Here is a 23,748-nt window from a genome sequence, read left to right on the forward strand (position 1 = left end):
AAGATGCCATCTTTTCTGTCACACAGTCCTTTAAAAAGTCAGGGCTGTGGTTTGCATCGTGTCTTCAAATAAAATGCACTTTTAGCTGACAAAGGACACATGACACAGTCCGTTAAAAAGTCAGGGCTGTTGTTTGCATCGTGTCTTCAAATATAATGCACTTTTAGCTGACAAAGGACACATGCTGCAAAAATAGTTTGGGGCCAACGTTCCTCCTGTGGGAGTTCATTTTAGATTTCACACAAAAATATAGCAGCTTTCCTGGTGTCCGCGCTGTACAAAGACAAGATGAGGGTGGGCTGAGTGAAGGAGTTAAAAAGTCAGGGCTGTTGTTTGCATCGTGTCTTCAAATATAATGCACTTTTAGCTGACAAAGGACACATGCTGCAAAAATAGTTTGGGGCCAACGTTCCTCCTGTGGGAGTTCATTTTAGATTTCACACAAAAATATAGCAGCTTTCCTGGTGTCCGCGCTGTACAAAGACAAGATGAGGGTGGGCTGAGTGAAGGATACTGACGGGCAGTTAGCGTCTGTCCAGGAGATACAAAGGCTGGGATGCCAGGGGATCAGTGCACTTCTACCAGCTGTGTGCATTTCAATGTGCAAATTTCCAACAGTGCTTTAGCAAGGAAATTAGAAGTCCAAGGATATGGCATCCTTGTCAATGTATGAGGATGTTAAAGATGGACAAAAATACTACTTGAAAACCTCATGTTGAACCTGCTTTGAAAAAGAAAAGTATTTGTCCATACCCTGGCTTCTCTACCAGGAGAGCGGGAACGTACTGATTGGCCTCACAAAGGTTCTTAATGCCTGAGCACTAAAGCCACCTAGCATCTACTAGCTTTCTACTGCACAGAGGTTTCCAAAGGTACATGCAGCAGCCGCTGCTTCACTTGCAAAGGTACTGTTTGTTCCAGTGTACCCCAAAAAGGGTAAGGAAATAAATAACGATTAGCTAACCTAATCTGGAACTTCCTCAGCTGGGAAGCAGAAAACTGAAATGAACCATTAACAAAAAAAAAAAAAAGAGGGAGGAAAACCCAGAGTGAAAAACAAAAATCCACTCCAAACTTTCTCAGAGGGCATCTCTGTGCTGCACCCACATACGGTCAGGACGGGGACCCAGATAACCTGGGAGAAGGGAAGCTGGTACAGTCACGGCCGCAGCGCGTGCGATCCCCAGGCTTGTTCAGGCATTTACACGGCACTTCTCTGCTTTGCTCTTTTTGAGCAAGACTATCTAGAGGATGACGGATATACAGAGCTACCCTGAGATCTCTCCACAAAATCTTCTCTCCTGCTAAATTAACTTAAATGGCAAAGACAAAAGTTTAATGTTTAAGCAGAGTGGACATGCTACATTTACTGTATTTCTTTAACAAAATGAGGCCAGTTTGTAATTAAATTTGAAAATGACTGCCCGTACCGAGGCCTGAAAAAACTACCTGCAGCTGAAAACCAGTGACATTTCAAAGACAGCCAGTCAGTCCGCCAAACTCTAACACTGAAACCCAGAATCTGTTTAAGCACTTCAGGTGGCTTTGGAGAGCAGGAGCATTTTCTTCCTTTCAGTAGAGTCAGCTCCTCTGGTGCCGGAGCGGAGGGCGGATGTGCCGGAGCGTGCCTGCAGCACTGCTGCCAGAGTCGGGGAGCGGAGCCTGGACCCCACCGCATCCCCCAGCTAGGAGCCGAGCAGGGAATAGGAAGGGGCTGGGGGAGACTTTAAGGAGTAGGGAGTTACCTAGGGACAATATCTGAAGGTGGAAGAACGGAAGGAGAGGATCCTTAGGGATACGGTGACCACAAGGAAACAGTTCAGTTCACTAAAACTATGTTTAAAAGAACAGTCTGAAACGCAACCCACCACCCGTCCCCAAAATGCACTCGGTTAATTTGAGTCAGATGCTTACATTAAAAAAAAGGACCAGAATAAATGCGTAATAGCTGTACCACTGCTTAAACCAAACGTGTACTGGTACAGCAAAACAAACTCCAGAACGAAGGAAAAGCTACTTTTAGTTCTGTCTCTTGTTTGTTTGTTTAATAATTACCAGACAATAATCATTTAGGAGAAACTGAAAGTTATAAACATTGAAGAGAGGCTGTTATAAATTTTTTTTATTACTATTGCTAAACACGTCAAGATTGCTTGCCAATTTAACAAAGACATCTTGATTTGAAAGGAATCTAAGCCCCGATCCAGCATCTCTTAAAAGCATGCCTCAACGTAAGCACATACTTAGATCTGTCAAAGCTAACGCAGCCTTAAACATGTGCTTTAAGTCCAGTGGAGAACACGGGTAAACTTTAGCACACGTTTAAATGCTTTCCTATACTGGGACAAGAAACACATGATTTCTGGAACGCATGCTCTTCTGTGATGTTAACATAGAGAAGTGAAAACAAAACAACTCAGAAAAAAATGTTTGGATTGAATTGCTGAACATGACCCTGTCCTCTCCTGCTTAGATATTCCCTTCGAAGGGAAATAAGCTATATGATTTGGAAGTCTCACTGCATCCCGTTACGAGAAGTACCAGTAATTCAGCAATGCATTGAAAGTTATCCGTACCAGTGCTATAGCCCATGTGAAAAATGAAAATATAAAGAGTCTCACCAAGTCGGTACTGAGCCACTCCTCAATGTCATCCATGACAGAGGACTGTGCAACAGGGATCTAGGGAGTGCAGCGAGAGAACAGCAAGGCAGGCAAAAACCAAAACACATCCACAATCATGGCCACAGAGCGATGGAAAACGCCAGAAATAAGATTAAAAACAAAACAAAAACAAAGATGTAAGATGTGCTGGAAAAAAAAAGGCAACAAAATATAAATGGCATTTCAAATAAAGAAACACTTGGAAAGGAAATTATGGACAACAAGGCTAAAAAAAACCAAGAGAAAGATTATGGGGAATGATGTGACTTGATGCCAGCGTAAGACGGGTAACTTCTCGACCACATATTAAAACCATCAAGACGGACTGATGATTCTAATCTTGATCGTGAAAAGCTTTTAAGGGTAGAATACTGGATATCAGATAGGTTTTGAAGTGTTACATTTACACCTTTTATTTTTTAAAATGGGTATTAGCCACAGTGAAGGGTTAGCAAAAAGAGGGGCTCAAAGTCTTCAGGCAACAATCCTACAATAACAATTTGATTTTCTCCGCAGGTGGAGGCAGTCAGAGCCCAGGGTACACAGTCATGTTTCCTTCCAGATCCTCCTCCCACCACACCACTGAGCCTTGGCAAGCCTCGGCACACCAGTTTAAAGCAAAATTGTCCCGGCTCCCTGTCCCCGCTCCTCTGCCAAAGGTGACTCTCTCACAGCGGAGGCAGCAGAACCCAACGTGTGCCAGCACAAAGTGCAGAGTCTCAAGGGGAAGGTGAGGAGGAGGATGGGGCAGCAGCAGCTCCTGGCATGGGCAGAGGTGAGCATAGCACGTGCTCCTCTTGGCTCCTGCTCCGGCACCGGCAACACCTTGCAGTGCTGCAGCAAGGCTCACCAGAGCTTGCCCGTCAGGCCTCCACGGATGGTTTAACAAAAAGGCATGGAAGGTTTGCATCTCCTCCTGCGATAAAACCACTCACGTTATGCTATGCAATCGCGACAGGCAGCGCAGACGCAGCGCGCCGGGTGCTGAAGTGCAGCTATTTCACAAGGCGCTACAGGCGAGTGGGTCAGCGAAGGGAAATTACTGCGTATGAGGTGCAGAATTTCCTGACTTAACTACACTGCTTAAATACAACAGAGGGCTGCAGAAGTAAACAGGAAAACACCACAATAGATCTCATACACACAACCTGAAAAACACTTGGAAAGCAATGTCAGACACGCAGGTTCCAGGCCAGAGCATGACAGCCGAGCAGCGGGGCTGGAGAGGTTCTTCTTGGAAGAAAAGGTTTCAGGGTTTTCCTGAAACCTCTCACGGGAAGAAGAGCTGAAAGAGGCTCTGCAGGTGAATTTGCAGGGAGATGTAGTTTTTCTCAGGGACTTCTATCGGAGGAAGACAGACAGATGCTGAATTACAGAGGCAGCAGCACAGGCTGATGGTGTTCAGCAGAGCTCCTCAAGAATTTTGTCTTCTAATCACATGGCCCTCTGCACTGAGGAGGTCAGTGAAGCTCTTGCTTGAGGTGAGGTCTGCTAAGGTGGGTTAGTTGTGTCAAAGGACTGGAAATCCAGGGCTCAATCCAAAGCATCTCCCCCCAAGAAAGGCACCAGGAAGATGGCTTAGCTCCAACTCGGCAGGTTGCTGGACAATGCACGTGACAGCTCCAAGAAGGGTCAGAGCTGCAAGTCGTCATTTAGCTTTCAGCTAATACATGAAGATCCCAAATAGAAAGTAAGTTCCTGCAGTTTCTTTTGGAATGGGTCAGATTTAGGATAATGGCCCCTTTTTAAATCGCAATGGGGAGCTGAATCATGCATGTACAACGCTAACGCAGTGTGCTGAAGCTGCTGCGAGCTGGCCCAGATGGCCATTAACAAGAGCAGGGCTCTGTAGACATCTTCCAACATATTCCTTCCCAAGGACAAGTTGTGTCCTGTAGAACTGGCTTGTTAGTTTAACAGCTTTGGAAAATACTGGCTTCAGAGATACAAAGCAATGAATTTATTCATCCTACAGCAACCTAAAACCTACTGCAGAAGTTTCACTGCTGTCTCTCTCCGGTATTGCTTAACCCTGCACACAGTAAGTAATGCTTTGGAAGGTGTAGCCTTCAGAGCTGTTGGCTAGTTTGCAGCTCCGAAAGATACTTGTGCTTCTTTAAGGATAAGAAAATCTGTATGGAGAGGAGGAGGAAAATTGCAGGGTTTTTTCACTTTTCTGTGAATAAAATAAGAGTGGCGGTTCTAAAAAGTGTGGTGGTACTGCGGTCCCTGTATTAGAAGGAAGATCAGTTCGAATCTTGGTTATCCTGAAAACACGACAGATGACTGAGAATCACAGGACTCTTGAGTTTGCAGGAGTCCTCGAAGAACAGCTCAGCAGTATACGAGTCTGTGCTCTTGTGTTTTGCAAGATTAAAAAAAAAAATAGGGGGGGGAGGGAAAAAAAAAAAAAGAAAAAAAGGAATTCTACTTTCAGACAGACCTACTTTATATAACAAACAAAAACCTCAGAAGTGCAAGAACACTTCTTGCAGATCATATGTAAGAAGCAGAGAGCTGTAAGACAAACATTTGAGCTTGTCAGCCGTTTGCTATTCAGCATTGACCTTTTAAAAAGCTTCCCCCACCTTCCAGCACACTTACAGAAGAGCCAAGGGTTTGTACCTGTTGCTTCTTCCAGGCTCAAACCTCCAACTTACTCTCCTCAGACTCTGAGCCCCATTTTCCCCCAAAAAACACGGATTAAATGTATCAGATTTAATTTGTTCAAGAACAAAGAGGGAGGAAACTCTCAAGAGTAACTGGAATTTTAAAAAATATTTTAACTATAAGGTTGTACCATTTATATTTAATCTGAAACTGACCACACAGAAGTTCATTTTTTGCCAGGCAGTTGTGTATTTGGCAAGTCTCCCCCTTCCAGAAGCCCTAAACTGAAAAATGTGGAGGGGGGTTTTGTTAAAACTAATCCCCTAAAGCACGACAGAAGCAACGTAGAAATAAATTAGCTAGTTTACACATTAAAAAAGACAACAGTTTCTGGGAACAAACAGCAGTGGCAGCCACAGACTACAGGGAAATGGCTCCGGAATGGGGTACCGTCTTGTTAATACTTTGATTATGCAAACATACACGGTCTAGTGAAGCTCTCAGTCTTGGCAAGACAGCTCTCTAGATAGTCAGTGTTGGCTGCCAGAGCTGGTTTTTTAATGACATTGAGTACAGACTTTTAAAAAAGGAACCACAAAGTAAATGGAAATTAAATCACAAAATATTTTGGGGTACTTTAAGTAACTGGTTTTAATTAAAAGTTAGGCTCATTGTTCAAATTCTTTTTTTTTATGTAGCCTTTGGAAAATCCTACAAATGGGTTCATCTCAACAGCCTGAAAGGGAAATGGAAAAGGAGGGCTGGGAGAACAAAAGCGAGTGTTCAACCCCACAAAACCCAGGGGAACCTGGAATTCAAGTTCATACTTATCTAAGTTAGATTGTGTTGGTGATCTCACTAGCAATCAAAAACCAAAGAGCATTGCCAATATATTTCCTCAGAAGTCATAAAATCCAATATTCTACCCTTAAAAAGACAGTTTAAGGTTATTATTATCACATTTTATTTCTATTAAAAATGATCCCACTGGAAAAGAAGCAGGTATGAAATGACAATTCAGGTCTCTAGGTGAGCTCATTAATGTTCTTAAAATGTTTAACAAGGTTCATGCTAATTGTTGCTAGACTACTGTCTTGTAGTAGCTTAGTTAATTCCACTTCTTTCTAGATGTTTAACAAAGCTGACACCAATATTTGGTTAGCTGCTATTCACTCCCCCGGGTTAGTTAGCAACAGTAAAGAAAGGTCCATCATTCCAACAGTAGTGGAATGAGAGCACTAAGATGCAGGCTAGCCATCTACTCCAACTCACTACTACAGTCTTACCATCTATTTAAAGCTGTTGCAATCCTGAAATAGCTGCCTGGCCTCAATATTAGAACACGTTTGATTTTACATGTAAGGACTGAATTAGCTACTTGATTCCTTGTAACTGTGTTTACACATCACCTAGATGAGGAAGGCAAGAGCTCAGGTGCAGCATGTTCCCCAACACAGCCTGTTGTGTCCGTACAACAACTAGTCAATGTGGATCTGATAAGCACATCCAGACAGCGAAAGCCCTCGTTCACGTGGGGTATCAGATTGTCCCTGTAAAATGCTCTGTAAAATGCCATGGCTGTTCAGGTGATGAAACCCACTTGGTCTTCAGAATAAGGGAACATGCCTGCTTGCCTTCAAAAGGGTGAGGGGTCCTACCACACAGAAGAAATGAGATCTTCACATGTTTATTTCTCAGTTTGTCCACAATTCAAGCACTTCAGTCTCCAAGAAGTTGACATATTTCAACAGTCTCATGTTACTCAAGTCATTTCCACATCTTAGAACCCATCTCTCTATTGAAGGCATACATAGCAGCATCTCAATTTGATACTATTAACATCTCAGCAAAGGTTTCATTTAATCTTTACTCACGTATCTTTATTAGAAAGAGGAATCTCCTCTCTAGCCAGGCATGCTGCTGGTGGTCAAGATGCAGTACTGAAAGCTGTTCGTATCACTTTCTGTGAATTCTGGTTCATTTTCAATTCTTCCTGTGCCACTGTCCCAAATAACATCTGTCCTGACATGGTGGCTTAAGCAACACCTGCTTCTCACTTTTGTAACAAACATCCATTTGGCATGTGAGTGGGGTGACTGATTATTCTAACAAATGAATGTATTTGTGCAAATCTCAATAGCTGCCCAAACTCATGAGAAGGTATTGCCTGCACTAAATTGGAAATGCACTGGAATTACCTGCACCAAAATGTGGCAGCCTTATGCTAAAATCTGTGCCTAAGAGCTGCTGATACAGACCCCTGTATGACACCTGCACAGCCTAATTTGTAAAAACCCAGGCCTTACACTGCAAACAGATCTGGTACTGGAACGGCTCAGCTAACATAGAATCGTATCATAGAATCATAGAATGGCTTGGTTGGAAGGGATCTTAAAGACTATCTTGTTCCAACCCCCCTGCCATGGGCAGGGACACCTTCCACCAGACCAGGTTGCTCAAACAACCTTGAACATTGAAAGTGGCCTTGAACACTTCTAGGGATGGGGCATCCACAGCTTCTCTGGGCAACCTCTTCCAGTGCCTCACCACCCTCACCGTGAAGAGTTTCTTCCTAACATCCCTAAGTTACGTTTGAACCAGGAACATTTTCTGCAGATATAATTTTGTCTACATTAGTTTTGGAATGGATAAAGGTGTGGTTTGTGTCTCCATGGTCCTGGCATCACCTTACCAGCGGAACTGAGCTGTAGATTAAGCTGAAACACAAACAACGCTGCCAAATTCACTGAGAGAGTACACGTGGAAACCTGAATGAGCCTCCCTCTGCAAAGGTGTGCTGCTGAACTGGGATGCGCAGAAATAGAGTGGGAAGAACTCAACCCTAAGCTTAAATGTGTATTGGAAAGAATGTCAGGTCAAGAGGGATGCGAGTACCACTCTGGCAAGTGGAGAATACCCTTGTGGTGGTCTCAATCAGTGTTGTACAGGCACAGGTAATGGCAACGTCAGCTCATCCCTCTTGTCCTCCTCATCTCAAAAGTACAAAAAGTTACCAAAGAATGTGCACATCAAGTTCATACCTGGGATGCTAGTTATTCCACTGGTATTGCAAATGCTACAAAGTCGTATTAATAAATACGGTTAAGAACTATAGCCAGTTAAGAGAGAAACAGAGTTAATGATTAGTTTAGTTTTATTTCAGGTATTTCTCTCTCATATTTAGCATACAAACAAGGCGACAGGCTTGTAAGAGCAGTGACTGGCTGGACAGCCAGACCCCCTTCCCCCCACCCCCTCCAAATCCGTATGCCTCCATGAATGCAGCAGTATCCTTTTTCCAGACTGAATAACCACAAGCCAATGAATTAATATTGTGTTTGTTTTTTTAATAAAGCAGTGGTGTGAGTGGTGTGAACAGCAGGGGTGCTGATTTCATGCTTCCCTGCTCTTGTAAACAGTGGAAAGGCAAAGAAGAGGAACTAACTCAATCACTGGATTATTCATTATAGATGAACATCTAACAGTGGCATAGTACATCTCTGACTGCAACAGAGCCACCGAACAGCAAGAGCCCCTGTGAGCGACAGTCAACAGTATCAGAGGCAAAGCAAGTGCTGCTCACTTTACGGCTTTCACTCTCATGTTATGAGCTGTGGGCCGCTGACAAGCACCGAAATAAAACTCTGGCTCCCAAGGATAGGTACCTACAGCTGGGCCTACCCACATGTGCTTGCAGGGGCAAGCAGATACGACCGTATATACGCACGTGTCCAGTCGCTGTGCATGCACCGGCCATGCAAACTTCTGACAAACTCACAAACTGGCCCTCAGAAATAATCTGGATTAGCCCTAAGTCTAGAAGAATAAATGCAAAGTGTTTCACAGAGTTGGTGCACTTTGATATTGCACATTCTGGATTTTCTCAACCTTAAATTCTCTGGGATGTTTCTCTTTTTAAGCACTGGGCAGCTTAGTCTGGGACGTTCAAGGCTCTCCCTGGCGTGAGGCATTCCGGCTCCATGGACCTCCTGACGCCCAGCCCCACACGCTCCGCTGCAAGCACACCCCAGCCCAAAGGGAAATCTGCACCGCACCTTTCTGAACTCGGCTGCAGCCAGGACTGTCTCAGAAGGACTTTGTACAGTTAGGTCACCTTATTGGTACTAATCTCAAACACTTAAAGTGATGGATTACGTCGTCCAAAAATACAAAATTGGTCTTAGAACTTGGCTTTAAGGCATAGCTGAGGCTATTTTTTATCTGTCTCCAACTTCTGCACTTAAAGTCGGCTTTTGAACTTCTCTCTGCAAGCATGTTGATGAAGGACAACTTCAAATAAGGTCAAAATGTGCACAGATTCAGTGATCTTCAGAAGCTTGCTTTTATCAGAGCACTGGCATCACTAGACATGGGAATTAAATCCTTAAAGCCAGAAACACTATTGTACCTTTTGGAGTCCGAATCCTAATGCCAGTGGGGTGTCCATCTGGGTAGCAGTTCTCCCATTCCCTTCCTTTCATAAAGAACTATCCCTACATTACTCAATTCAATTAGGTATGATCCTACAACTTCTGTATGTTTATTTCAGACCACGAAGTTAAGCACTACCAGAAAAGGCTGCTTTAAAGACACATAGAAAGTGTCCTCTTTATGAAAAAGATCCACGAGACTTGTGTTTATCCCTTGAAAAGTGGATACTGCATAAATAAATCAAGACAGTATAAGGAACCAATTGGATCCCCAGGCCTCTTCTGAAGGTGATGTGGGGTCCTCCAAATGATTCAGTTGGTTACAGGCCTTTGTGCTGTATAAACCAGAAATTGGTGCAAATTTTTCCCTTTGCCCCAGGTAATGATATAGGTGGGAAATAAACTCCTTGTACTGTCTGATTTCAAGTGGTTCAGTAGGGCAGGACAAGAGGTGAATGGAGGATGGTTATTCTAGGTAAAGGGACTGGGGTGGACAGTAGGAATCGCTTCACTGGTGAAGTCCTCACCATTCCTTGTGTAATTAGCCACTTGTCTATGGGCTCCATGTCTGAGTTCCCACCTTTACCTCTCCTCTGTGTTGAGAACAGAAAGGTCCATAAAGAGAGAAACCACAGCAACAACCCGTGATAAAGTAATATAACAGCAGCAAGTTAAAAACTTCACATATACATACACACACCCAGAGTTGCCTATGGTAGCTTCTGGCAGCAGCTGCACCTCCCTCTGCTGCCTGTCAGCTCTGTCCGTGAAGGGACAGACCTCACCCCGACGTCTACGCTTCCTACAGACAGTTCACAGAATTTCAGCACTTCCTCCGTGCCGGTATTAAAATTCACTGACTAGTAGTGAGGCTGATGTTTGTCATCTTCTTAGAAGAAGAAAAAGTGTAGGCTATACAACCTACTAAAATCAGTGAGACTTTACTGGAAATATTAGTAGTACGCACTGTGGAGTCTCCTCTGTTTATGAAGCTGTGAGTTGCAGCACACCCGGCTTACCTCCTTGATCTCAGCAGACAGACTCTGCCCCAAACTCTAACAGTATGACAGCTCTAATGATGGCGTTGAGCAGGAGGGTAAGTAATGGCAGTTTGCTGCAGTGTTCTGGCAGTCTTTCAAACTGCCCCTCTCGAAGAGCAGCAGAGGTTAAAAGGATCGCTGATGCATCCAGTTCCTCTGAGCAGGTTGCAGACTGCATGGCACAGCAACACAGAGATGCTCAAGATAGCTTCTTGTCCTTCAGGATCTCATCCCTGAGCCAGGGCTCGGATGCAGAGTCATTTCTAGCTCTGGAGGGGCTTGCTCGGGACTGGCAGAGCACAGTGGTTTCAGCCCACCAGCCCTGTAAGAACTGGGCTAGCTCAACAGAGAGCCACCAGTGAGTTTATGTACCTCCGTCCAGATACCCATATACATGAGATACCTCTCCTGTCCCCATTACCACAGATAATGGGGAATCAGCTGTAATCTTTTATGTCTTATTTCAGTACTTGTGCTGAGAAAAAAAGAAGGGGGGGAAAAAAAAAAAAAAATCACTCCAACTTCATCTACTATGTGTGTAACACTAGAGAATTGTTTCTTGGACACCTCTCCTCCCAGTTGTGATCACGCAACAACTCTGTGGCAACAAAAGCAATTCCCAACATGGAAAAGCAATATTAAGAAAACAGTGTATTTTTAGCTCGTCTTGTTTCCAGCTGCTAAATCATATTAAAAGACAGCTAATGCCACGTGATCAGCCACCTCTCTACAGACCATTCTGAGAATGACTACATTAGAAACGTCGGATGTGCTGAATTTTACCACTGGACAACTGTGCTGGAACAAGACGTGTGTGAAGAATGTGTTGCAAAGCTTTTGGCTCCTCCCTAGAGCTGTTCTTAAATTAGCTCTCTAACCAAATTAACGCGTGCCTTGCATTTACTGAGCACTGCCAGCTTTTTGCTACACATGCTTGGGCTAGTAACTTTAGGAGAGTTTAATTTTTATTTCCTTTAAGAAGAGACACCCACAAGCCTCACAACACTTGACAAAAAATAGTCTTTACCAATTACCGAAAGACTGCATTTCAAAACGAGCTATTTTGATTACACGATACCGTCATCAGGACCTTTGAAAAGAGGCTGAAAGTCTCTACAACATCTCAGAGCCCAAAGTTCCACAACCTATAAAGCGTTTGCCCCAAAAAACTTTGACCGTCAGATTAGCTTAGACACAGCCCTTTGAACTGACACCACTTTGGGCAGAGCAGCAGCTATGCTGGTGTGAATGACACGTCGCATTGGTGCCTCAAGCAGAATTGGCTGAGAACAAAAATGTTAATAAATAAGGACATAACCCCGTGGCCACCAGAGGAATACAGCCCCCTTGACCAGCAGCTAAATGCAAGCCCCTTGCATTTGGTTAGCCAGGAACAAAGAGCAGAATCTCAAATCCTTTCCCAGGTCCTGCCAATAACGCAGCTCAGTGGCACTGGGGGCTTGGCTTGTCACACTGGCTTCAGGAATTCTTCTCTCACCCCCCCTTAATATACTTGTGCCCCTGCCTCCCCATGCTTTCCCCTTTTCCCTCAGTACTGCTAGCATGAGTTTTTGTGGGGTCAAGCTTGAAACTGGTCACGGGGCTGACCTGGGTTATAAATCACCCTTTTTGCAGGAGGATAGGGACAGGAACAAACAGATAGATTTGTGAGGCAGGGGGATGCTCCATAAGAAATCATTGCTGAAGCCATGATAGCACTGAACTATGGCCCAGGCAGGCAGGCAGCTGTGATCTGACCTCAGCTGGCTCCGAACACAAACTCTCCCTGGCTCAGAGCACAAGCTGCCAGGCATGCCAGATGCCCCGAGCACTCCCATTTCAACTTATGAAAGAAGCAGGGCAGGATCAACCAAGGCATGGGGAGGCAATTCTCCCTTGGAAGGAAGCATGTGTATGCTGCACTGGCTCTCCCGTGCTCCCTGGTGGTCAGCATAGACTAGGAAAGGCTCTGAACTTGCCCGGTCATCTAAAAACTTACACACAGCCGAGTACAAAAGAGCAGGACAGTTTTAAAAAGCGGGGTGGTAAAAAGGGGTTGAGGGACAACCTGAAAGCTCTTTTCACTTCTGCCTTCACCGAGGTATGAGGACAAAGCTGGCCAAGCTCACTCTCTCAAACATGTTTGTAGCATTGGCTGTTGCGAGGTGACAGCGCATGGGCCTCCTCTGCCCACACAAGATAGCAGGGGCCTGCCCTGGGACAGACAGCACAGACTGCATGCAAGGGTAGTTATGGCAAGGCTTATGAAGCATTAAAAGTCTGCATGATTTCTCTCCCTGTAACTTGTTTATGTATCCACGCACTTAGAGCAAAGTCTAGTAGATTAAGATTGCATCAACTTTCATAAGCAAAAACAAACCAAACAAATGCACACCAGTGTTCACAGGACGTTCCCCAGTTATTCTTTTCAGCAGTGATTCCAGTCAAAGAGCTGGACCGCCCAGACAAGCTGCAAGAACACAGGAGCATTTACACACTATGATTTTGAAGTCGTTTAGGCTGGTGTGCTAAGTAGCAGCTCTTTAGAGATCATTACTGGGCAAGTATTTGCTCCTAGATATCAGTTTCAAAATAGCCAGTACTAGCACGTTGCTGGAATACAGAATGAGAAGTCTCGGTCAAAGCAGCTGCCTACAGCTTGGATTCCACGCACAGCTTCAGATAACAAAACGCAGAGCAACAACTTACCCCTCCTGTGTTCTGTTTTCGAACATCCAGGGCAGATGCTAGTCCTTTGACAGCCTGTGGATCCTCATACGTCACGCTGAAAGAAAGGAACAAACCACAGAAGTAGAAGGAAGTCCAGCAGTCACCCATGGCAGAACGCACTTGCTACTCTGATTTACTCCCCTGGAAATCAGAAAGCACATTCTTTTTCCTAACAAGACTTCAAGTGTACTAAGTGTATTCCAAGAAGAGGAGTGTGCTCTGTATAAAGACTATCCATCAGTTTCAGTAAGCATATTGAAGCAAAAAGAGCAAGACTGGCATTATGAAAGGTAGGCAAATAGGTTATGAGGCACCGTAAGCGTGTCCAAGAGCTAGCAAGGGACTATGAAAAGAGGCCTGATGACAGATTACATTTTGCAAAGCTTAGAAGATGACATTTGGAAGCCTGACCTTGATGCATGCATGGTGGGAGGCGGAGGGAGACTCAAAGACAGATGAAACATAACTAAGCAACTACAGTGAAGCATACAAAGAGATGCACTATTTAGAGAGGTTGGATTCTTAAAAAGCTTCTTAAATTGCTATGCAAAAGGGACATGTAGCAGTCAGGTGACAGAGGCAAGAGCATCATTTCCCAGAGCACAGTGGTGAGCCATGAGCTGAAGCAGATGCCAACACCTGCCCATAAATCAGCCCCTGGGAGGAGCTGGATGTCTGAGCAGGAAGAGCACTTTCTCCTCCAGCATGCTGGCTTCTCCCAAGCTCCGAGCACAGCGCCCAGAGGCTCTCACCTACGCGCTGTGGCAAGTCACAGTTACGTCTCTACTGCCTCGCTGCTGCTCCATTTATACAGCATACAGCCCAAGAAAGATAAAGCATTCCTCCCTTGTGAAATCAGGGACTGATACATGCTCCTTGTTCCATTAGCTCGCAGGAGATAGAGGTGCAGTGTGGGAAGACTAGTTTCGTGCTTCATTTAGCACAAGAGACAGAGGGACCTCCATTAAATCTCTCTGCAATGCATCTCCTTTCTGACAATACATTAGGGCTCTCAGCCTGAAATCTCCAGTGGTAACATACGCCTCTACAGTAGAGCACGTCTTCTCAACACTGATACTACAGCTGAGGCTATATTGATAACTGCACATAAAAGATCCTAATAAATTTGCTGGCTTAAGTTTTCCAGAGCTGGTAAGTTTTCGTTAATCTGCTAAGGCCTCAGCTAAACTATTTAACAACATTTCTTAGTTTGAGACAAGATACTGATGGTGTTCTGACTGCTGGTAGCCACTATATCCTCTAGAATCTGAAACCAGGAGGAGGCAAGAAATAATATATGAAAGAAAAACACCTGAGTGTGTCTCTTGCCAAATCTCACTTGACAGGGATCAAAGGATTTCTTAATAAGTGCATAGATTTATTTTACATTAAAATAATTTGACCTGTTAAATGCCCTTGAAAGTGCCAGGTTTGCAGCTCGAGGGATGCAATCCCTATGCATATAAACAAATTAGGGATAGCATGGCAGCCAGGCAAGCTATACTGCCTTGACAGCCTGTGAGAGTCTGACTGCTGGGCCAAAGGGAGAGTTTAACTGGATGGTAATTCTATTTCCAAGCCCCTGATGACAGTAATTCAGTCACCAAAGTATATCCATGACCTTCAGGTGAAGGACCCTTATGCTCCTTTATCTCAGGCACTGGCCGGGTGGATGGGATGACAAGCCTTTATGAGAGGAAGCATCTGCAGAAGTAAAGACAAGTTCATTTCCAAGTTTCCAGTGAGCTCATTAACTAAGACAGTCAAATAACATTGTTTAGCTAGTCTGCTCTGCCCAGCAGCAGGAACTTCTCCACTTGCTCATACTAATAATGACCAATAGGATAGGAATTGGATTAAAAGCACAAAAACATACACCAAAACTACTTTTTTAGTCTGGAATGAAGTCAAGAAGTTTCAGATTTATGTCCTTAGAAACAGCAATGCTGCGACTCAAATAGCGCTAAAGACAAACTCCAACGTACTTCTTTCGCTGCTCAGCCAAGGAACTGCCTCTTGTCTGTGCAAACATGTCGAAGTCATCACGAGGATTACAGTGTTGTAGAGAGCTGAGCGTGCCACTGACGCTGTTTGTACCCAAGTCTGCAACCAGAGGCAAAAAAAGCGAACCAATGAAATAGCAAACCATATGCAAGCACTGCTGCCATGACTATGTAGGTTACAGAGGATGTCATTAACAATACAGGACAGCTATAGATACCATCTAGTCAACAGTGCAGCACTGAGCACAGTTCTGTCCAGAAGAGGCTGGAGGCTGCTAATCGTGCATTTCTTAAAAGACAAATGCAGAGATTGTCTTATTCCTCCTGGAAGTACCACACCATAAGTACTCCTCATCGAGAAGCCAGCATTTGGGAATTGGTGTGCACCTGCTGCCAATCTCATGCTGAGATATTTACTATTCACTAACATGGTCCAAAATTCTGGGCACAGACGCTAGTCTTCTCCACAATGTTGTCTCTCAGGTATTGACTGTGAAACCAACAGTTTCAAATCAAGTTATGTGATATTGGCACAGTGCTGAAAGAGGTGGAGAACCTTCAGTCAAATCAAGTGATCCTATCAAGCAATCTTTGGTTTGACTTAATGTAAAGCACCTAGCATTTTCATAAAACCCTTCATCCAAAGATTTCAAATATTATTTGTAGAAGAGGAATCAAGAACATTCACCAGACTGATTTCACGGAGAGTATACCTAAGCAGAAATAAAACTAGTAGTACAAGTTTTACCATAAAGAAGAGCCTGCACCCTTCCCTTCAGTCTCTCCTTTGGTTAATAAAGCCCTCCCTTTGTGCCAGGCTGGTTCCCGATTACAGATCACTACAGTGCAGGGGAGTGGGAAAGCCTTCCTAATCCTGTAAGCCACACACCCGAACCCTCTGAAGGCTACATGGCAACGTTAATCAGGTTGAGCCAAAGGGAGCAGAAACTCCCTGACTCACAAGCGAAAAATGGCTCCTCATAAATTCCAACAGCCCACTGCGATAAGGGCTTGTACTGAGCATTCAGGTCAGTCACAGGGACCTCCACTACCACTCAGACTTGCTCCCACAATCACACACCAGGATTGCCTGGCAGCCCCTGCACGCTGTTCAAGATCCACAGATTGGTTAGGCTTGAAAAAGTCCATGCATTGCAGCCTCATGTTCACATGCAGCACTATTTAGATCAGGTACTCACCAAGCCCTGCAAGCTGTGAAGAAAGCGAAGACGGGGGTGCTGAGTTTCCAACCATTGGGCTCACTACAGCTGGAGAGCCAGGACCCAAATCTATTAAGTTATCTTCTGTCACCTCGTTCAGTACCTGTTGGGACAGAAGAAACACAGCAAGTTACACATGCCAGAGATCTCTTCTTGCAGTGCAACATTAAACACTGAAAAATAATGGGTGCTTCCCAAAAAGATCTCTCTCGCAGACTGCCAAATGAACCAGTCTCTTGGATACTATGGTGATAACTGCAGAATAAAAAAGGTCAGCCACCAAAAAAAACTCAGTTTGACTGCTTAGTGCAGCAAGAAACTCTCCTGGAGGTCACCTACATCTCTTCAGATTTAGCTAATGTGTCTGTGCTCTCCACCTCTTTTAGCACCAGAAGAACATCAGATCTAAGTCAAACTGAATTTGCTAGCATCTTCCACATTAGGTATAAACTGTTTTCCGAAACAAGACTTCTTTGTTGTGACTGAAATTACAATGCAGAGCCTGTGCTGAAGTTTGCATTACACTGCAGTAGAAGTCGCAAAGAGGCAAAGTAAAGAGAGGAAATGATTAGAAGAATGAAGAATAGAAAATGTAATAGTGCCATTATGAATTCATCATGAACTCAGATCTTGAGCACTATAAAACAACTATAAAATAGTTTTCATTGAAATAATTAGAACTGTAACTCTTCAGCTTGAGAAGGGGCCGCTGAAAAAGGAGATGAGAGAGGTTCCTAAAATTATGAGTGGCTTGAAGAAAATTAACCTGAACAGCAGTATTGTAAGACACAGTGAAGAAGAACTAGGTGGAGCAAACAAAAATCATTAAGTGACTTGATCAAACAAACCCAAAATATTCATTATAAATAAATGTCCACATAAATATGTAAAAATGTGTAGTGAAACTGTGGAACTTACTGCTTAAGGACATTGTGAATGCCTGAAGTCCACATGGACTCAAAAGGAATCAAAAGAGTTAACAGAGGAAAGAAAATCCATCAAGGATTGTAAGCACAGAGATGTTTCAGTGTAGTGTCTTCCTGAGCTAAAAGTTATCACTTGCAGTTTACCACATTCTTGTGCTCTTTTCCTGGTATCCACTCTTAGCCACTACGGGCAGGACCCAGGGCTGGACAGGTAAAAGGGCGGATGCGAGCGACATCAGTCTGGCTAGTATGGTGGAGCTGCTGAGGTAATAAATGGGGTTAAGTACTTACTCCATTGCTGGCATTTTGTGTTGAACGTCCCGATCTGTATCGTTCAAATCTGTTCGGAAAGCAAACAAACAAAAAAACAACATGGACTATCAAAGCCACCAATAAACAATGAAAAACATGAGATTATAACAAAGCCATGACATGCTTGCCACTGAACCTAGGTTTTTTTGGTTCAAGAGAGAACCCTGAAAGCTTTGACTCCAAACCAAGACAAAGGAAGGATAGTTGCAAAGCTGCATCCTTGGGAAATGTGGATATTAAGTTCACTAATCTGATCCCGCAGCACACAAATACCTAAAAAACACTGGAGGATTTGTCTTTGGTGGTTTTTTTTTGGTTGTGTGGTGGTTTTTTTGTCCATTAAGTGCTTCACGATAGACTATTCCGTTAGCCAAGGGACAGGAGGAACTGCAGCAAGAGTGATGCTCCCAGCTAAATAAGCTGAGCACCACAGCAAGTCTTACTCCCACTTACAGCTCCCTCTTGCTGCGATACATGTCAATTAGAAGCCATATGCATGTTAGCACAGCCCGACCCAGGCAGCACACAGCAAGAGAAACAATTATTAGCTGATTCATTTCTTAAAACATTCTGGGTCAGCTCAAAGATCATCAGAGCCCACGTTGAAATAGGTTGATACTTTCCAAGACTGAAAAGTAATGATGCTGGATAAAAATCCTCATACTTCTTACGGGAAGAAGTCTGGCTAGTCAAGATCTGGTCTCTTCTCTACTCCTTCCCCAAGCAGCTGTGCATCTGCGGCCACAAACTGAAACCCAGCTTTCATGAACTCAAAAAAGCAGGAGGAACTACCTCCTCCCAAGACCTGTTTGAGGCCAGTATGATCTCCTTCCTCACCAGGAAAAGCACCGCAATTTCTCTGAGGTTAGAATTTTTCCCCATTTAAAAGTAGTTTCACATGTAATCTCTATTTTCAGTAAAAAAACTATAATATTCAGATAATCCTGTGGGTTTTCTCCCAGACGGGCAAAATACAACGGGGAATCGCAAGCAAACTAAAATGTTTTCTTAATGTAACAGAGGAAAATGTGGACTTAAAAGGCAGGAAAAACAACTTCAGGCCCAAATTTCAGTTTTAGGAAACTGTGGGTGTCTACTATTACTGGAAATCCAGCTCCCTTAGCTGGAAACCTAAGACACCTCCCACCTCATATTTCTCACCAAAAGAAATGAACCACGCGTTCGTTTACATCCAAAGCTTCACGGAGAAGGCCAGAGCTCCTGCTTGAGTCACTGACAGAGCTCGGTACCCATGCTAGAAATCAGCATGATAAATGTGGAGCTTTTGGAATAGCAGAGGAGGAACCGGAATTTATTGAAATGCTCAGACCAGTGCAGCTGTTCTACCACAAATTGCTTGCTAACATCACTCAGCTCACCCTTCAGTGTATAATGACTACAAATACATTAGCCCTAGTCAGCAAAGTCACAGATGGAAGAAAACAGAAAAAATATTAAGGGTGACCAGAATAAGCCTTAGTGACAGTTACACTCTGCCACTTGTAGAATCATGCTCGTGCATGAAACACATACCATTTCACATAAAAAGCCAGCATTTGTTTCAAAGTTTGCCCCGATCTCCTCTGAACGACAAAATCAAAGACAAAATTGAGGCCACTGAGTCTTCTTTCCAGCCTTTGCCGTGACAGCACAGATTCACAGATCTTGAGTCTAATTTATTTTTAAAGGCTTGAGAAACAAAGCCCTGTGCTAAGAGCAAGGAACAAAGGGTACTCTTTAGTGCCTCACTCCCCAGGCCTGTCATTAACGGGAAGATTAAACTTTCCCAAGACTGCTGTATCACGTGTCACCTACTGCAGCAGATGTGGCTGACAGCGCCTTTGTCTAACATGTCGAAAGTCCTATGACCCAAGTCCCACCCCTGGGGATGATTCCCGCAGACTAACTCTTCAAAACCTCAGCTCTGCACAAGACAAGACTTTTTTCAAGATTTTAAGCGTTACTTAAAAACAAAACCTTCACATGCATGAAGCTCATGCCCACCTCAGACAGCTCCCCTTGCACCAGTACTGGAACTAGAAAGCTCAGAGATCAGAAGACAGAGAGAGCTCACGGGAGCCTCCCTAAGCCAGGAAGCAGCACAAGCATTTGTGCTGAGCCCAAGCTAGCAAGCAGAACTAGCGACTGTGGCTGTGCTATTTGCGGTCCCAAGTTACTACATCTGCACCGCACCGCACAACAGGGACTTGCAGATTCAAGTCTCTGCTAGTTCAGAGAGTTTTGCACAAGGTTGCCCTGCATTTTATGGATATGACCCACAAAAATTCAATGGCTAGGGAAAAAAAAATTAAAAAAAAAATCATAGTATTAAAGGAAACAACTGAAACAGGAATGTTACCATAAAAGACCATAAAAAGACTTTGTCAATGCTTTCTGTGGTTTGGTTCTCTGCATTTTATTATGTTGGACCATTGGCCCAGATGGCCAACTCTTGTCAACTGACCTATTTTACACTTAAGTGAAAACCCAGAACGAATGTAAAATAGCTGATGGAAAAGGTGCCTCACCTTTCATATCGGAGGAAGACGTTATTTAAATCATCATTCACATGCAGCAGTTCCTCTGTGACTTCTTCATTGGACACTCGTGAGATAAGCTCCACAATTCTCTGTTGCATAGCTCTACAGGTTCGGTTCAGTTCCTAGGAGGAACATATAGTGCACACACATTCTGATAAGCAGCTAGCAATAAGTAGATTTAGTTGAGCTCTGTTCACAGCCAAACATATCTCCCAGCTGAGAAACACTAAGACAAGTTTATCTTTGCATGATTAAATGTCACCCAAAAGCACATCTAATCAAACATGCCCTTCAAGAGACGATGGCATAAAACCTTGAGAGCCTATTTACAATTCAATTTCCTGACTCTTCTTTAACTCTGAGCACTTCAGAAAATAAATATCTGTATTTTATAGTGATCTGTTTTAAGAATAAAACGTGTTAATACAACAGCTTTCCAGAAGAGAGCTCTCAGGGAAAATTCAATCTGCAACTTTTGGCAATAGTTAAAATAGTTAAAAACGAAAAGATGCACATGGTGGAACAAGTGGCGAAAAGAAGTTCATCAGGGCTACCACAAGTAGCTAAGTGTGTGCTAGGAAGAGAAGTGTTGAGGACACAGAACCCAGCAACCACTGAGAGCGTGAGGGTGAGCACAAAACAAGGAGCAGGAGCATGAAAACATGAGCACTCCACACACACTTCAGTACTGAGCTATACACAGAAACCTTCCCTTCAACTAAGCAAGTCTACAGACAAGAGACTGCAAAACAGCAGTGGGGAGTTTCAGAAGAAAATTTTAAAGAATATAGAGTAAGGGCATTTATTTTAGAAGTCTCTCACGCCAAGAAATCTAGATTTGAGTTTGCCTAAACCAGGAGTTCTCATGCTTCCAGGACACTTTTTCCATCACCAATTACTTAGCAGAATTCTTTACTCCTGAAAGGCCTCAAGATCAAAGGTCAAAACCAGTCTGCTGAGGAGGAACTACACGAAGAAACGTGACATATGGCGTAGCGCCACTGATTAGGCCCACAGTTTTACTTCAATAAGCACTGACATTCCAACTAAAGCATGTCCCTCTGTCATCTTCTACCCCCCCCTCCAGCTCCACTTCACAGCAAAAATTCAGCACTAAACAAGGATGACTTGTTGGTACACAACCTTTGGGATGAAAGCAAAAATGTGTTTGTTTTCCTTGCTTGGTCTGACATCCTAAGCTCTGGATAAATTTCACCTAGTGCAATCCAGCTGCCTTAACAGCTTGAGGAATGTGTTCTCCAATGTCAGTTTTGATCCCATCACTTTAGAAGCAGATTGTGACATTTCAGAGGTTTGTTTGCTGCCTTTCCGAGAGGGCTGACAGTACCTATCTATTCTGCTCAGAGCTGGCTCTCTAGCAAGCTGTTTACATTTGATTGTTGGAGAAAATGTCAGGAATTATTTAAGGAGGAGGGCTATATAAACCTCAAAGCAAGGAGTCCTTGCGTGCAGCACCCTGCTCACAGCTTTCAAAAGACTAACCATCCTTTGTGATCAAAACCGGGTTCTCCTCAGCTTGTGATTCAGATTTAGGATGCATCAGTCAAAGAAGGGAACCAGTTGGAATAAAGAATCGTTGCTGTCACTCCATTTTATGATCAAGTTCTTTCACCTTAAAGCTATGCTGTAAGGTTACGCTGTCAAGATGTTAGTAGTTGTTTCTGAATGTAAGCAAACTGTTCTACGCTATTTTGGTCTGTTGTGGTTTCCTGGAAGCTTCTTTTGTTTTGAGCAGTCCGACCCAAATGGGCAGTAACTGAAAGGCTCTTTATTGCAAAGCCTCTCATCAGCTGCCATGATGGCTCCGAGACAAACACACAATACCGCTGCATGGGAGAGACCAGTTTTTGGATGGATTTCAAACTCTGATGTATCACAGAAAGCAGTTCCCTGCCTTTCTCCAAATCTACTGCTGTGGGTGCCCATCCTCCCTGATGGAGAATCAAAACAGAAGCCTATTCCTGAAGCTATAGAAAGGCAAATACCATGTTAAGGGCAGCAGCTGGAATGCTAGATCACAGTATTCCTCATCTGTATTGCATGTGGTACTGTACTACTTTCCTCAGCCGAAAGGCCACCCTGCTACCACTGCCCTAGGGAAACAGGTATGAAGCCAGAGATGTGAGCTCAGCTTACACCATTTTCCCTCTTGAGATACTAAACGCTGCGCTGGACTGAGACTTTCCAGCAAACAAATCCCTTCTCTTTACCAATTCTAACCCTTCAGACAGCGTGAATCTTCGCCTGAGCACCTGCCTTAAGACACTACCTTCAGGAGAAGCTACAGCACATCTTCTGGAAAGACAGTTAGTTCCTATGCAAGATTTCAAGTGGCAGAGAATCCACAAACCCTTGGCAATATTTAGTCCGGCCGGAAACATGGAGCGATTTTTTCCTGCACAGTGACTGGGAATGGAGACTGTACAAGTCATGGTGGAGGATGTAAGAGAGGTAGAAATGCTGAGAGCTTACAGAGCCCATGGCAATTCTAAGCTGCTTTGTGGTAAAGGAGACCTTATATTCAACATTGGGAAAAATTTCTAGCTACACGGAGAAGAAAGCACTGGCACAAGTTTTAAGGGAAGTTAGGAAATCCTTGTCACTGGAAGCATTAACAAATTAAGAACATTAAGTGATGAGACTAACAAGCATCAAGCACAGCCCACATTCATTATGTAAACCAAGCAAACCAAGGCAGTGAAGTGAACTACAACAAAACCCACACCCCTCAGAGAAACTCAAGCACAGAAAGGATCAGAATCACATTTGCTGGGAAACTGTTACCTGGAGTAGCTCAAGGTCTGAGGAATCCTCTTGTCCAGGTACCATTTCTGTCAGCATTTCAGACATGACTTTTGTATTCCCACGAACAATATCCAGTTCACTGCGCAGCCGGGCAATCTAAATTGGGGTAAAATGCAAAACACTGCATAACCTTTTGGTTTAAGCAGATCATTTTCAAGAATTGCCTTTGTGATACCTCTGGTTCTGTCTCACTTCATATCTGAGGCTCCAGACATTCTACCAGGGAAAAAAAAAAGTAAAGATAAAAAGTTTACCCAGGAGAGAATTTTAGAAAAGCAACAGAAAAAGAAAATAACTTTGCAGAACCACTCACTATCATCACAAACCCAGCTGTCCTATGCTTGTATGTAAGGGAAGCAATTGAAAGCAGCAGCTAAAAACAGACCTCGGTTGCAGTACACCTTGCATGCTTCACTCAAGTGTGGGGAAAGATGTATAACTTTTCCGC

The 23,748-nt window shown here is 43.8% G+C and overlaps 1 protein-coding gene across 1 annotated transcript in view; it reads right to left on the bottom strand.

Moving 5' to 3' along the window:
* Positions 1-2,621: 2,621 nt before the first annotated feature.
* The window catches only part of TOM1L2 (target of myb1-like 2 (chicken)), a gene marked incomplete at its 3' end in the record, with an annotated part of 30,081 nt that continues 8,954 nt past the window's right edge, over positions 2,622-23,748 (bottom strand). The window contains exons 6-12 of the mRNA XM_009701074.1: positions 23,280-23,396; positions 20,463-20,596; positions 17,914-17,962; positions 16,676-16,799; positions 15,459-15,576; positions 13,453-13,528; positions 2,622-2,681 (exon numbers count right to left, since the gene is read on the bottom strand). Coding sequence (XP_009699376.1) covers positions 2,622-2,681; positions 13,453-13,528; positions 15,459-15,576; positions 16,676-16,799; positions 17,914-17,962; positions 20,463-20,596; positions 23,280-23,396 — 678 coding nt within the window. The remainder of the gene's footprint in view (positions 2,682-13,452; positions 13,529-15,458; positions 15,577-16,675; positions 16,800-17,913; positions 17,963-20,462; positions 20,597-23,279; positions 23,397-23,748) is intronic.

Source organism: Cariama cristata, unplaced genomic scaffold, assembly GCF_000690535.1.
Source record: "Cariama cristata isolate BGI_N322 unplaced genomic scaffold, ASM69053v1 scaffold3175, whole genome shotgun sequence".
In the NCBI taxonomy this organism is placed as follows: Eukaryota; Metazoa; Chordata; class Aves; order Cariamiformes; family Cariamidae; genus Cariama; species Cariama cristata.